The 15,492-nt window shown below is 45.2% G+C and overlaps 2 protein-coding genes across 2 annotated transcripts in view; one reads left to right on the top strand and one right to left on the bottom strand.

The window, feature by feature from the left end:
- Positions 1-4,944, bottom strand: part of APOO (apolipoprotein O) — a 123,129-nt gene extending 118,185 nt beyond the window's left edge. The window contains exon 1 of the mRNA XM_082245928.1: positions 4,819-4,944. Within this exon, the coding sequence (XP_082102054.1) occupies positions 4,819-4,827 (9 nt within the window). The 5' untranslated portion in view covers positions 4,828-4,944. The remainder of the gene's footprint in view (positions 1-4,818) is intronic.
- The window catches only part of LOC309546318 (uncharacterized protein CXorf58), a gene marked incomplete at its 5' end in the record, with an annotated part of 46,745 nt that continues 36,025 nt past the window's right edge, over positions 4,773-15,492 (top strand). The window contains 3 exon segments of the mRNA XM_082245929.1: positions 4,773-4,796; positions 4,798-4,878; positions 4,880-4,977. Of these exon segments, the coding sequence (XP_082102055.1) occupies positions 4,773-4,796; positions 4,798-4,878; positions 4,880-4,977 (203 nt within the window).

Consider the following 15,492-nt stretch of genomic DNA (forward strand, 5'->3'; position numbering starts at 1 on the left):
TTTAAAATTAGCCAAAAGAGAAAACTATAAGGCCCCATTCACACTGGGGCGATCCGACTTCCCGGGGCGACCTCCGAGGTCGCGGTGCGAGCAGCGCGCAGCGACCTCGGAGCGGCTGGCACAGACTTCATAACATTGAAGTCTATGACGGTCGCTCCGGGTCGCCCCAAAGAAGCTCCGGACCCTTTTTCTATGTCGGAGCGACTTGTGTCGCTCCTATTAGAACGGGTCCGCAGCTTCCCTATGGAAGGCGACCTACGGCGACCAGGTCGCCTCACAGGTCGCCCCAGTGTGAACGGGGACTTATCTGTTGAATCATTTGTTGCTAGGTATTTCAGCTTTTTTAGCTTTTCAATTAGCTTTTATTTCTTTTTTATTATTATTTATTTATTTTTGTTAGGGTAAGGGGTTAGGCTCCATTCACACCTGGGCGTTTTTGAGTGTTTTTCAGCTCCAAAAACGCTAAAAAAAACATTCCAAAACGCCCAACAAGTAAAACCCCATTCATTTAAATGGCCCCTGTTCACATCTGAGCGTTTTGCAAAACGCCTGTAGCTGAAAAAAGTACATGAGCTTCTTTTTGGGCTGATTACCAGCGTTTTTGATAGATGTCAATGCCTGCCTCCAAAAACACCTGAAAATCGCGGTAAAATCACGGTAAAAAAACGCGGTAAAACGCTACGCTCAAGTGTGAATGCAGCCTTAGAGTTAAGGTTATGTTAGGATTAGGAGTTGGGGTTAGTGTTACAATATTAATACTATTACTACTACTACTACTAATAATAATAATAAATAAATAAATGTAAAATAAATACACATATAAATAAATTCAATAAAGGAATACTAAGTAATAATAAATAATTAACCCTGAGCGCCGGTTCACACTGCAGCGACGCTACTTCGCACCGCGACGCGACCTCGGAGCGGCCGCCACGGACTTCATAACATTGAAGTCTATGGCGGTCGCCTCCGGGTCGCCCCAAAGAAGCTCCGGACCCTTTTTCTAGGTCGGAGCGACTTGTGTCGCTCCTATTAGAACGGGTCCGCAGCTTCCCTATGGGAGGCGACCAGGTCGCCTCACAGGTCGCCCTAGTGTGAACCGGCACTTAACCTCCTTAGCGGTATTCCCGGGTGTGGCTCAGGTGGAATTTCAGTGTCATTAGAGGTAACCCCGGAGCCACACTCGGGGTACCGCCAGGGAGCATCACTGGATCCTGGAAGAGGGGTTACTTACCTTGTCCCTGGAATCCCGCAATGTATTCCTGCAGCATACAGTGGCCGGATCTTCCACCTGACGCTGTGTGCCCTAACTTCCGTTACCTGCGAGCGTTGCGTCGCAGGGGGGTGGAACCGGCGGCAAATTTGAAAAGTAAAACACACAAACACACTGATATATTGTAATCCTATTGGATTACATTACTAAATTAAATAAATTGACATTCCCCCCCCCCCCCAATTGCCCTTGCCTGCAGTTTTACTGTACTATGTGTATATATATATATATATATATATATTTATTACACAGTGCCTTGCGAAAGTATTCGGCCCCCTTGAACTTTGTGCCCTTTTGCCACATTTCAGGCTTCAAGCATAAAGATATAAAACTGTAATTTTTTGTGAAGAATCAACAAGTGGGACACAATCATGAAGTGGAACGAAATTTATTGGATATTTCAAACTTTGTTAACAAATAAAAAACTGAAAAATTGTGCGTGCAAAATTATTCAGCCCCTTTACTTTCAGTGCAGTAAACTCTCTCCAGAAGTTCAGGAGGATCTCTGAATGATCCAATGTTGACCTAAATGACTAATGATGATAAATAGAATCCACCTGTGTGTAATCAAGTCTCCGTATAAATGCACCTGCACTGTGATAGTCTCAGAGGTCCGTTTAAAGCGCAGAGAGCATCATGAAGAACAAGGAACACACCAGGCAGGTCCGAGATACTGTTGTGAAGAAGTTTAAAGCTGGATTTGGATACAAAAAGATTTCCCAAGCTTTAAACATCCCAAGGAGCACTGTGCAAGCGATAATATTGAAATGGAAGGAGTATCAGACCACTGCAAATCTACGAAGACCTGGCCGTCCCTCTAAACTTTCAGCTCATACAAGGAGAAGACTGATCAGAGATGCAGCCAAGAGGCCCATGATCACTCTGGATGAACTGCAGAGATCTACAGCTGAGGTGGGAGACTCTGTCCATAGGACAACAATCAGTCGTATACTGCACAAATCTGGCCTTTATGGAAGAGTGGCAAGAAGAAAGCCATTTCTTAAAGATATCCATAAAAAGTGTAGTTTAAAGTTTGCCACAAGCCACCTGGGAGACCCACCAAACACGTGGAAGAAGGTGCTCTGGTCAGAAACCAAAATCGAACTTTTTGGCAACAATGCAAAACGTTATGTTTGGCATAAAAGCAACACAGCTCATCACCCTGAACACACCATCCCCACTGTCAAACATGGTGGTGGCAGCATCATGGTTTGGGCCTGCTTTTCTTCAGCAGGGACAGGGAAGATGGTTAAAATTGATGGGAAGATGGATGGAGCCAAATACAGGACTATTCTGGAAGAATACCTAATGGAGTCTGCAAAAGACCTGAGACTGGGATGGAGATTTGTCTTCCAACAAGACAATGATCCAAAACATAAAGCAAAATCTACAATGGAATTGTTCACAAATAAACATATCCAGGTGTTAGAATGGCCAAGTCAAAGTCCAGACCTGAATCCAATCGAGAATCTGTGGAAAGAACTGAAAACTGCTGTTCACCAACGCTCTCCATCCAACCTCACTGAGCTTGAGCTGTTTTGCAAGGAGGAATTGGCAAAAATTTCAGTCTCTCGATGTGCAAAACTGATAGAGACATACCCCAAGCGACTTACAGCTGTAATCGCAGCAAAAGGTGGCGCTACAAAGTATTAAGTTAAGGGTTAAGGGGGCTAAATAATTTTGCACGCCCAATTTTTCATTTTTTTTTTTTTGTTAAAAAAGTTTGAAATATCCAATAAATTTTGTTCCACTTCATGATTGTGTCCCACTTGTTGTTGATTCTTCACAAAAAATTACAGTTTTATATCTTTATGTTTGAAGCCTGAAATGTGGCAAAAGGTCGCAAAGTTCAAGGGGGCCGAATACTTTCGCAAGGCACTGTGTATATATACTTTAACTTTTTTATAGTTATTTATTATATTATAATTTATGATTTTGTGTTTCAAACTTTATCATACCCGAGATGTTATAAAGAAGAATGTGCAGTAAAAAAAAAAAAAATCATATCAGTACCCATCCACTACACTTCCATGTATGCAAAACGCCAAAAACTGCATTTTTGCATACTGCCGTTTTTTAAATCTGCCGCCTTTTGCAGCACAGTAACCCGGAAGTGACGTCATGGACGCCGCCTCCGGGTTACGTCATTGGAGACCCAATCTAAGCCGTTTCCGGCTTAGATCGGGACTCCATCCAGCCGGCGGACGCGTCGCCTGGGTGCTCGGGTCTCCCGGTGGGACAGGAGGCCCGGGCAAAGTCATGGAAGGCGGCGGGAGGGGGGGACGTCCCCTTCCGGTCACCCGAGTAACGATCGAGCGGCTCCGGAGCCGCATCTGTCGTTACCAACGGAAAGTCGACCGTCGGCTCTAAACCACGGTATCGGGATGGTGCCTCTAGCTAGAGGCATCACCCCGGTATAACACCGCAAATCTGCCAACGTAAAGATACGTCACTTTGCAGTAAGTGGTTAATTTATAGGGGTTTCCTCTCACTTACTGTGTGGCTATGGGACAGGAAGTGGAGGGAAATCTCCCCAAGGTAACACAGATGGTGAAAAAGAATCTGACAGGGGTTATAACCCTTCCTTGCGCTATCCGAAATGAAAAAACAAAGTTTTGTCTATAGTTCTACTTTAAAAACATGAAAATAAAAAATGAAACACTCTTAGGGTCCTTTCACACGGGCTTTTCGCCCGGCGGAATCCGTTTTGCACTACTTTGGACCGACTTTAATGCGACGTGAAGTCCATAGACCTCCAGATTACACAGGCATTGCTTTAAGTCCAGTCAAAGTTGCGGCAAGGTCGCACAATACAAAAGAGGCCTGAAGGTGAGGGGTTCATGGTTTTTGTATTATTACATATTATTCATTTATTTATGATGTTTTTTAGTTGTGTATTTATTTTACATGTATTTGTTCATATATTATTACAATTGTATTTTTTACATTTTCTCATTGGAGCAGGAAATTGCGCAAAAACAGGCAAATAGCGCATTTCCATAAGAATAAAAATGCGTCAAACGCTCAAATCCGCCTGATTAGAGCTAGAAAAAAAAACTCCAGAACTTTTTTGAGTTGCAGGCGACTTGGAGTGGAGACGTGAATCATTTCCATAGAGAATAATTGATTTTTTTTCCTTCTGTTTTTTTTGAGCTTCAAACTACAAAACGCTGAGGCGTGAATGAGGCCCGCGGCGTCTTTTACGGCGCAGTGCGCTTTAGACTTCTCTCAGCCAATAGCAGCTGTCCTCTCACATTCAGTGACTGAGACAACAGAGTTGCAGTATTTCCAGCTCTCTATGAGAACATATAGAATGCTTTGTATCCAATGAAATGATTTATTATAAGGCCACCACAGAGAGTTACATCTCCTCAGAGCAGAGCTGGAAGTCTCCCGCCTGGTACTCAGGTCACACTGACCCACGTGAGGAGGATTTCGGGCTGAGCCCTCTCCTCACACAGCCCACCCCCACCCCGCCGCCCGGTATAACATACATAACATGCCGTGCCCACACCCTCCTCTATTTCCACACTTTCATTCCTCACCTTGAACATGACAGCGGAGGTGAGACCGGGCTGCAGGAGGAAACTAGGCCGCGCTCACCTTAGCAACAGCAAAGACCCTAGCAACGCGTCCTCCCAGGAGCGCCACACTACGGCGACGGAGACTCGCATGGGACAAATCTCCTCAGAGGCGCTTCGACGGTGAGGACTACGGAGCTTCGGGTGAGCTTGTGTGAGAAGGGGAAAGTGTAAAATACCGACAGGCTGTGGAGGAAGCAGGAGGATATCAGGATAGACAATCATTACTAAACGGGGAGGCTGGATTCCGATCCCTGGCTGAGAGAAGGACGTTACCATGGTAACCGCAGACGCACTTTCTTTGTGACCACTTAAAGAGGAGCTCCAGGCAGCATTAAAAACAAAATAAAAGTCAGCAGCTATAAAAAGTGTAGCTGCTGACTTTTAAAAAACAGCCACTGTCCTGTCCCACGGTCCAGCGGTGAGCTCACCCTAGCCGTCTTTATCTGCCATCCACCCTCGGCGAATGCCGGTGTGACACCGGCATCTTTACTACGGGCACCCGGCTGTGACAGCTTGCGGCTTCACAGCGGGGTGCCCACTGCGCATGCGCGAGTCTCACTGCGCATCCTGAATGATGGATGCAGTCTTCTGGGACCTGTCATTGTCCCAGAAGACTGCGGGGAGGGAGGAGAGCTTCCATTGCTGAGCGCTGTGGCACTTGAAACGGAAGTTGGAGCAGGTACCTGTTAAAATTGGGTAAGTGGGATGAGTCCTTAAAGCGGAACTTCCACTTTTAGATGGAGTTACGCTTTAAGGGCCAGGCCTATTTCTGACAAAACAGTATTTTTTGCTAGAAAATTACTTAGAACCCGCAAACATTATATACATATATATATATATATATATATATACATACATACAGGGCCGCTGATAGGGGGGGACCTACAGCCCTCTTGTAGGGGGCCCACACAGAGAGGGGGATTAGTGATGGACAACAAGAACAGAATTTTTCCTCCAGCACCTGAATCTGATCTGTCCCTCTCCCTGCTATCAGCTTTTATCTGTTGAGAATGAGACAGTTGTCCCTCACTAATCCCCCTCCCTTGTGTGGGCCCCCCTCCCAGCACTGGCTCTAATGTTATCTCTGCTCAGGAGTTTATTTGTAACTTTGTTTCTCCCTCTCTGTCTCTCTGATCACTGAGCTCCAACTGCCCAGCCTGTATATTTTTCACATCTCATCTTCATTTTTATTTAGTGCCGGTGTTCCATGAGAATTACCTACCCGTGAGAAAAACCTACCCCTCGTCACTTCCGGTTGCATGGCACTCTATGTCATTCGGCGTTTACATTAACCACTTGCCGACTGCCTAACGCCGATCTACGTCGGCAGTCAGCCCCTCACAGGCAAAGTGACGTAGGGCTACGTCACTAGCTTGTGAGGGTCTAGGGAGCGAGCGCGCGCCCCCCCGGGCGCGCTCCCGCGTGGTCACGGACCCCCCCGCGCGTGTGACCAGCGGACCCGATGTCCGCCGGTCACTCGGCGATCGGCGGGGGAGAGGGAGAATGTCAGGCAGCTTGTGTAAACAAGCTGCCTGTCATTCTCCTCGCTGTAAAGACACTGATAAAACGGATCTAGTATGTAGATCCGTTGATCAGTGTCCTTACAGCTGAAGCCACAGCCAATCACAGTAGAAAGCACGCCCCTAGGGATACACACAGCCCCTCCCTTCCAAATAAAGTTAACCCCTTCACAACCAGTGTATTTTTACAGTAACAGTGCATATGTATAGCACTGATTACTGTAGAAATGTCACTGGTAACCCCAAAAGTGTCACAAATGTCAGTCAAGGGTCCGATCTGTCCGCCACAATGTCGCAGTCCCGCAAAAAAAAAATCGCAGATCGCCGCCATTACGCGTTAAAAAAAAAAACAACAAAAATGACAAAAATCTTTCCCTTTGTTAGTAAACGCGATAACTTTTGCGCAAACCAATCAAAATACGCTTTTTGCGATTTTTTTTTACCAAACATAGGTAGCATAAAACAAATTGGCCGAAAATTTTAAAAAATTTTGATTTTTACTTTTTTTTGGGGGGGAATTTCATATAAAAAAATGTGAAAAATATTGTTATTTTTGCAAAATTGACGCTCTTTTTTTGTTTATAGCGCGTGATCAAAAAATCGCACAGGTGATCAAATACCACCAAAAGAAAGCTCTGTTTGTGGGGAAAAAAGGACGTCAAATTCGTTTAGGTACAGCGTCGCACGACCGCGCAATTGTCCGTTAAAGTCACGCAGTGCCGAATCGCAAAATACCCCCTGGTCAGGAAGGGGGTAAAATCTTCCGGGGCTTAAGTGGTTAAAACAGCTGTGCTGCAATACGAGTGATCTCCACTCCTGTCCCTGTCACTTCCCTCATCTCGGCTAGTAAATATAAAAGCGGCGGCGGGTGTATGAGAACATAAATCACGGAGCCGAGAGCCGCTTTTATATTTACTAGCCCAGATCATGGAAGTGACAGGAACAGGAGCGGAGATGACTCCTATTGCAGCACAGTTGTTTTATGTAACCGCCACGTGGGTAGGTTTTTTTCACGGTACACCGTGATCTTTTCATACTAGTGCGCATGCACACTAGTCAGCTCCTCGGTTGTTCCTTTAGGTATCCGGGGCTGTGAGCATGCGCACTGCTGCGCTGCTCAGCTGTTCCTGGCCGGAAGTGACGAGGGTAGGTTATTCTCACGGGGTAGGTAATTCTCACGTTACACCGGTGTAACGTTAAAAAAACATACCTCGTTAGAATTCCATACCCTCGTCACTTCCTGTCAGAAACAGCTGAGCAGCGTAGCAGTGCGCATGCTCAGAGCCCCGGATACATCATTGAACAGCAGAGAAGTTGACAAGTGCGCATGCTCGGAGGGAATGAAATTATAACGGCAGTGTGTGTAATATTATACTTGCGGCGGTTACATAAAAACAGTTTGGCTGCAACATGGGTCATCTCCACTACTATCCCTGTGACTTGCCTGATGACTGCTACTAAATATAAAAGCTGCGGCGGGTGTATGAAATGTAAATGACGGAGATCTCGGCTCCGCGATCCGCTTTTATATTTATTAGCCGAGATCAGGGAAGTGACAGGGATAGGAGCGGAGATGAGTCATGTTGCAGAGGAGCTGTTTTAATGTAACGGCGGCAAGTGTAACATTACATACCCTCCGTAGGTGCACCGGAAGTGACGAGGGTATGGTTTTCTCACGGGTATGGTTTTTTCACGGAACACCGGTTCACATTTGTGCAATCACAGAGATCACATGTAATTCTGAGCGCACTGCTCCTAAAATTACATGCAATGTCTGTGCGGTGCAAATTCAGCCATACAGTTTGTATGGCTGAATTCGCACCGCAATCACACTGAAACACGCACAGGACCCTTTTTTTGTTCCGCAGCAGAATCGGATCGCATGATGGTTCACACTAGTGCGATCTGATTCTGTGCGAACTTTCAGATCGCACTGCGATATGCGATCTGATCTGGGGGGGTCGTTAACTTTGAATTGACACCCCCAGCGTATCCCATATGGCAGTGTGAACTGCCTGTTGTGCGGATGTGATGCGGGAACACGCTGTATATTCGCAACATTCCCGCATCGCATAAATGTGAACCGGCACTTAAGGCCCCTTTCACACATACGCAGGGCCGTCTTTTCCACTGGGCATGCCCGGCGGTTGCCCGAGGGGCCCACTTGCCAAGGTGGGCCTGGGCCCCCCCCTTATTGCTTCCTCCCCTCCGGCGGCGGCCGTGGCTCGAGTCTGCACTGCAGTGCACACTGGTTGCTAAGGCCAGCCCGATTGGCATCTAGCAACCAGTGACGTGAGCAGAGCAGACCCAGGATGCACAGCGCCGCAGCGGAGGACTCGGAGGAGGATCCTCCTACTCGTCGGCTCTTCCTCCTCACTCCTCTCCTCCGGCTCCGTCTCGACCCTAGAAGACTGGCTCCGCCTCCACCCACCTCCTCCCATGTGCAGCCGTTGTAAAGGTAAGGCTGCCACAGCCTGCCAGGCTGATTGATTAAATTATATTTTTTAACTCTCTCATGGCAATGATGGGATCGAATTGATGACACAAGAGACAGACAACTACCTGTCCTGGCTGGAGGATATGCCTTACTATATATTGGTCCCTGTAATATGTATATAGTAAGGTATATATCCTCCAGGTAGTAGTTGTACTCTCTTGAAGTATATAGTGTTCCCTGTAATGTGTATATAGTCTATATACATATTACAGGGAACACTATATACTACAAGAGAGTACACCTACTACCTGGAGTATATACCTTACTATATACATTTTACAGGGACCAATATATACTACAAGAGACAACTACCTGGAGTATATACCTTACTATATACATATTACAGGGAATCCTATATACTACAAGAGACTCTTGTAGTATATAGTGTTCCCTGTAATATGTATATAGTAAGGTATATACTCCAGGTAGTTGTACTCTCTTGTAGTATATATTGGTCCCTGTAATATGTATATAGTAAGGTATATACCAATAAAAATAAATATCGCCTTATCTATAACTTGCATTTTTATTCTCGTGCGTGATTGTGTAGGCAGGGGGCCCCAGTGCACTGCATTGCCCAGGGGCCTATAAGGCTCTTAAGATGGCACTGCACATACGGTCCGTTTGTCTGTTTTTCATCCATCTGGTTACGGATGAAAAACGGACATCAATGCATCTCTATGTAAAAACGGATGACAATGGATGATCATCCGTTAACATCCGTTTTCATCCGCTTCCGTCAATGTCCGTTTTTTTGAATGGCTGAATGCCCTATTTTTCATCCGTCAAAAAAAACAGATCGGACGAAAAACGGATGTAAACGGACAAACGGACAAACTGCAAAAATGGATGAAAAACGGATACATTTTGATGTGACTGAACTGATGAACTGAACATGTGTGTAAGGGGCCTAACATAGTTTTTTTTTTTTTTAGATTTAGCAGGAATTATGCGAGTTAGGTTATATTTGTGTCTGCTAATAGTGATTTTGTTGTAATTTTAGATAAATATATCTTTAATATTTTCTTGGGGGGCCCTGCCAGGTCGTCTGTACGGGGGCCCCGCGATTTCTAACAGCAGCCCTGTGTGTGTGTATATATATATATATATATATATATATATATATATATATATATATATATGTGTGTGTATTTTTTTTTTTTTTTAGTAGAGATCCTATAGAATAAAATAGAGATCATTGCAATACTTTGTCACACCGTATTTGCGCAGTGGTCTTACGAACGCAGTTCTTTTGGGGAAAAATACACTTTTTTTAATTAAAAAATAGGAAAACAGTAAATTGTTTCTTTAATGTGAAAGATGATGTTACATTGAGTAAATTGAAACCTAACATGCCATGCTTCAAAATTGCACACGTTCGTGGAATGGCGACAAACCTTGGTGCTGAAAAATCTCCATAGGCCACGGTTTATAAATTTCTACAGGTTACCTGTTTAGAGTTACAGAGAAGGTCTAGGGCTAGAATTATTACTCTCGCTGTAACGACCGCGGCAATACCTCATGTGTGTGGTCTGAACATCATTTACATATGTGGGCACGACTTGTGCATGTGTTCGCTTCTGCGTGCAAGCTCGGAGGGACGGGGCACTTTATATATTTTTTTTTTCTTATTTATTTTACTTTTTTTATTTTACACTGTCCCTTTGAAATGATTTTTTTTATCACTTTTATTCCTATTACAAGGAATGTAAACATCCCTTGTAAAAGAAGTAAGCAGGACAGATCCTCTTTATTGTTAGATCCGGGGTCAAAAAGACCTCAGATCTCACATTTACACCTAAAAGCAATAAAAAAAATTAAAGAAAAGTCACCTTTTTTTATGTAGCACCCTACAGGTAGGTGCTAGGTAAAGGTATAGTGGGCCTTGTCTGCCTAACAGCAGGGCTGTGATTTATTAGTTAGGGTGTCATGGTTTCCAGGTGTGCCTGCTGAAGGGGGAGTCTCCCCACTGGCTCCTGTGAGAGGCTTCTCATAGGGCAGTGGAGGAAACCCAATCAGGGGACACATCCAGGCTTGTAACTACCCCAGAAGGCAGATTGTGCTGCAAAGGATTCTGGGAGTGGGTATAAGTTTGGGGGTGACGCATGACACAATGTCTTTGGCAGGAGCAGAGTCCCAGGAGGGAGAGAATGGCTGTCTCTCCTCCTGTCTGAGGAGGAGGATCTCGGGGTGCTGCCCGAAGATCCAGGGAGTGCTGAGCTAAGCTGAGCGGATCCAGTGTGCCAAAAACCTGCGGAGAGTCAGAGGGGTCCAGTCTCAGGAAAGCCTACACAGGTTGTGAGTACTGAGGATTGCCCCTGGGGGTCTGCCTGAAGTTAGAGGGGACCACTCCGGAAGAGGTTCGGGGATTCAGTGCCAGCTAGTGGTGAAAGGGGGTACCTAGGTTGAGGACCCTGACGTGACAGAGGGGGTACATAGTCAGTGGACCCTGAAGATCTTAAAGTGTAAAGGGGCACCTGTGGTTTGGGCCCTGAAGTGCTAGTGCACAGTATGAAGTGTGCCAGTTGAGAGTTGCAGCAGTACAGGAACTTACAAGGAGTTTTCTCAGCCAGTGCAGTGCTGGAGGGAGCCATTCAGTGACTCTGAGCTATTGCAGTGTTGCAAGTCAAGCAGTTCTACAGTCCTGGATCTTCTGGACTAAAGTGGAGGATCCAGCACAGTTTCAGTAACTACACAGTGTTCAAGCATCAGGAAGTGTTAAGGCCCGTACACACGTGGAGATCGGCCGATTTTCGGCTTGTTAGTATGATGCTTCCGACAGCCGACAGCGCACTTTCGGCCGAACAGAATCTGTCGTGCAAGCATTAAAATTTTTGTATGCCGACACCAGAACGGCCGATTGTTCGCCAGTCAGTACAGATTTCGGCCGACAGACAGCAGATTTGCAAGACTGGGCATGCTCAGAAAAGAAAAAACACAGGGAAAGTTAACCATCACATGACATCACTTCTGCAGTCGGCGGACAAAATTCGTGTGTAGTCTTTTGCACTTTTCAGCGGACAGGACAGCCCGGGGACAAAAGACGGCCGATCGGTCGGCCGACGATCGGTACGTGTGTACGGGGCTTTAGCTAGCACTACAAGACATCGCTACTAGGCATTTTTGCCAGAAAAGTCCCACAATTGTATATAGTTAAGGCCTATAGGAGTATCCCACTCAATCACTTCTCCCATCCCCTTAAATCCAATAAAACAACAAAACAAAGATGCCGGAGTTGTCAATGTCTCAGTGCTCACACCCAGGGCCGCAGCTCACAAGGGCTGGAGGGGTAACCCGGTACCGATGGCAGAACCACATCAGGCCACAGGCCTGGAAAACCTGCTACATTTATAAAAAAAATATAAAAAAATGTGGCCCTTTAAGGCCGGTCAGCGGAAGTGACCGTACAGTTCACTATCCATAGGTGATGCTTTAAAAACGTTTACAGGATACCACTACAGAGGAGGTCTAGTGCTAGAATTACTGCCCATGATCTGACATTTACAGCGATATCGCACATGTGCGGGATGGTCGCTGTTTATGTCCTTTGTGCGCTAGCACAGGTGGATGGGGGCAGTTTATTTATTTTTTTAATTATTATTTTATTTTATTTATTTTTATAATTGCTCTAAATTTTTTTGGATCACTTTTAGACCGCATTCACACTGGTCCGACGCTCCCATTGTGTAGTACAGGAGACGTTCTAATAGGGGCGACCTGGAGGCGACTTGCATAGACATTCATTTTATGAAGTCCGTGCAAGTCGCGCTGCATGCGACTTCACAGGTCGCCCCCTAAGTCGGAGCGACCTAATGTGAACGGAGCCTTATTGCTGTCACAAGGAATATAAACATCCTTGTGACAGAAATAGGCACATGACAAGTACTCTTTATGGTCAATAGGAACCCAAACGTCTCCTTTGCATTTGAAAGCATTGAAAACGCCAAGATTGTCGCTTTTTTGAATACTTTAGATTTTCAGAAAATGGTGCCGTTGCCAGCCAGGTAAACCGGTATTGATATCAAGTCTTCGCTTCCGGGTTACCATAGCTGAGACCTGATCAAAACTGATTCCGGATTTGTATTGGTTCCCGGCCAGCTTGCGGACATGCCAGCTAGTAGCTCTGGTCTCCCCCGGTGGGACGGGAGAGCCCGAGAGATCCGCAGAAGGTGGCAGTAGGACGGGGAAACGTCACCTCCCGCTGCTTGTACTAACAGCTAGTTAGCTGTTTCAAATGCTATTATAAGAGAGTCGGCTGTTGGGTCTAAAAAAAACGGTACCAGCTGCAGGTATCACCCTAGTAAAACCACTTGAAGTCAAATAACGTGCCAGGTACGTGATTTGGCAGCAAGTGTTTAAACTGGGATAAATCCTAATAATTGTGTAATAATCAGACCGGAGACATACATTGGATAGATAATAGGAAGTGTAATCGCAGCAGGATTATTGTGCTAATGGAAAAAGAGAGATGATTAGTAAGGGTTTAGGTACAATAAACTTTAAATCGATCTAAACTATGTAATATAGTCCAATGTGTGGACTATACAGTACATGGCGGTAAATCTTAAACCTGGTACAAATTATGAGATTATCAGACAAATGATCATCCTTTTTTTTTTTTTTTTGCATGCTGGTCTCATATCGAAAATGAAGAGGATACTTAAGTTACGAAAATTCTCGTACAACAGAATTAAAATTAAAAGTAATGTAATGTAATGTACCTGTATAGTATTTGTATTGTATTTTCATATTAAAATTGTACTGACTAAATGAAAATCGTACGATCTGGTATCAAAAGAAGAATTTTCGTGTTTGTCCATTTGGATAATTTCACATGAACTGTCCCGATTCCCTCTCGAAAGCTGGGTACTAATGAGCAGATTATTGTAGATCACTAAGGCCCCTTTCACACATACGGTCCGTTCAGTTCATCAGTTCAGTCACGTCAAAATGTATCCGTTTTTCATCCGTTTTTTTACATCCACTACCAATGCAAAAACGGATAAAAGCACAGACCATTTGTCTGTTTACATCCGTTTTTCGTCCAATCCGTTTTTTTGACGGATGAAAAATAGGGCATTCATCCGTTCCAAAAAACGGACATTGACGGAAGCGGATGAAAACGGATGTTAACAGATGATCATCCGTTGTCATCCGTTTTTACATAGAGATACATTGATGTCCGTTTTTCATTTGTCAACGGATGGATGAAAAACAGACAAACGAACCGTATGTGTGAAAGGGGCCTTAGAAAGCAAAATCATACGTTCTGGTATCATACAAGAAGAATTTTCATGTTTGTCCCTTCGGATAATTTCACATGAACTGTCCTGATCAGCTCCCGAAAGCTGTGTACTAACGATCAGATTATTGTAGATCACTTAGAAAGCGGTATTTTTCCTTTGATTTTCTGATAGTGTGTACTAGGCTTTAAGGGGATTGTACAAGCAGATTGTAAAGTGTGTGGTGGGTAGTGATGGCCTTAGGCATGTTCGTGATGATAGTCCCAAGCCACCTGAGCAATCCCGCCAGGAAGCCGTCATTGCACACCGCCAATAATAGGCAGTGAGGCATTTTGCGGCCTGTGCAGCTGCGGGCCAGGAAATGCCTCGCTACCTATGATTGGCAGTGTGCTGTGTTGGCTTCCTGGCTGGATTGCTCAGGTGGCTTAGGACTTTGATCTTAAACACACTTGAGCCCATCACTAGTGGTGGGCCTTCTGTATGGGCCCTTTCCTATGGGCGTTAAGTCTGGATCCTGCTGTCAGCTTTTCAGACTGAACCACAATGTAAGTTTATGGCTTGCGGTTGTAAACAGATGATCATCCGCCTATTCCCATGTCCGTTCACGTAAGAAAAAGCGGAAGAAAAATGCATGACTAATAAATCCTTTGGAACTCTTCACACCAATGCGCTGGAGATTAAGGCTCCGTTCACATGTAGGCGTTTTTGGGCGTTTTTGGAGCGTTTTTCTGATCACTGATCAGCTCTCAAAACGCCCAACAAGACAAATCCCATTCATTGCAATGACCCCTGTTCACATCTGAGCGTTTTGACGCCCTAAGGAAAACGCCCAACGCTCAAAAAAGTACTTGAGCTTCTTTTTGGGCAGATCACAGGCGTTTTGTCCCATAGACCTCAATGTAAAGTGATATTTGGCGTTTCACAGGCGTTTTACAAGCGTTTAGTTGCTCCTGATCAGCTCAAACAGCACAACTCTCCACCCAGCTCTCCACCCAGGTCTCCACCCCCTTGGCATGCCTCTGCTGTGAGCACATTTTCCTGAAACATGGAGAACAGCAGTTAGGCAGTTTAGGTGACCAGACTGTGAACTGACTCTACTATGCCAGGGTGACCAAACTCTTCCATGCCAAGGTGACCGTAACGAAGTTTAGGTGAACTGACTCTGCTATGCCAGGCTGACCAAACTCTTCCATACCAAGGTGACCATAATGAAGTTTAGGTGAACTGACTCTGCTATGCCAGGCTGACCAAACTCTTCCATGCCAAGGTGACCGTAACGAAGTTTAGGTGAACTGACTCTGCTATGCCAGGCTGACCAAACTCTTCCATGCCAAGGTGACCGTAACGAAGTTTAGGTGAACTGACTCTGCTATGC

Source organism: Pelophylax lessonae, assembly GCF_965119305.1.
Source record: "Pelophylax lessonae genome assembly, chromosome: 2".
Taxonomy (NCBI): Eukaryota; Metazoa; Chordata; class Amphibia; order Anura; family Ranidae; genus Pelophylax; species Pelophylax lessonae.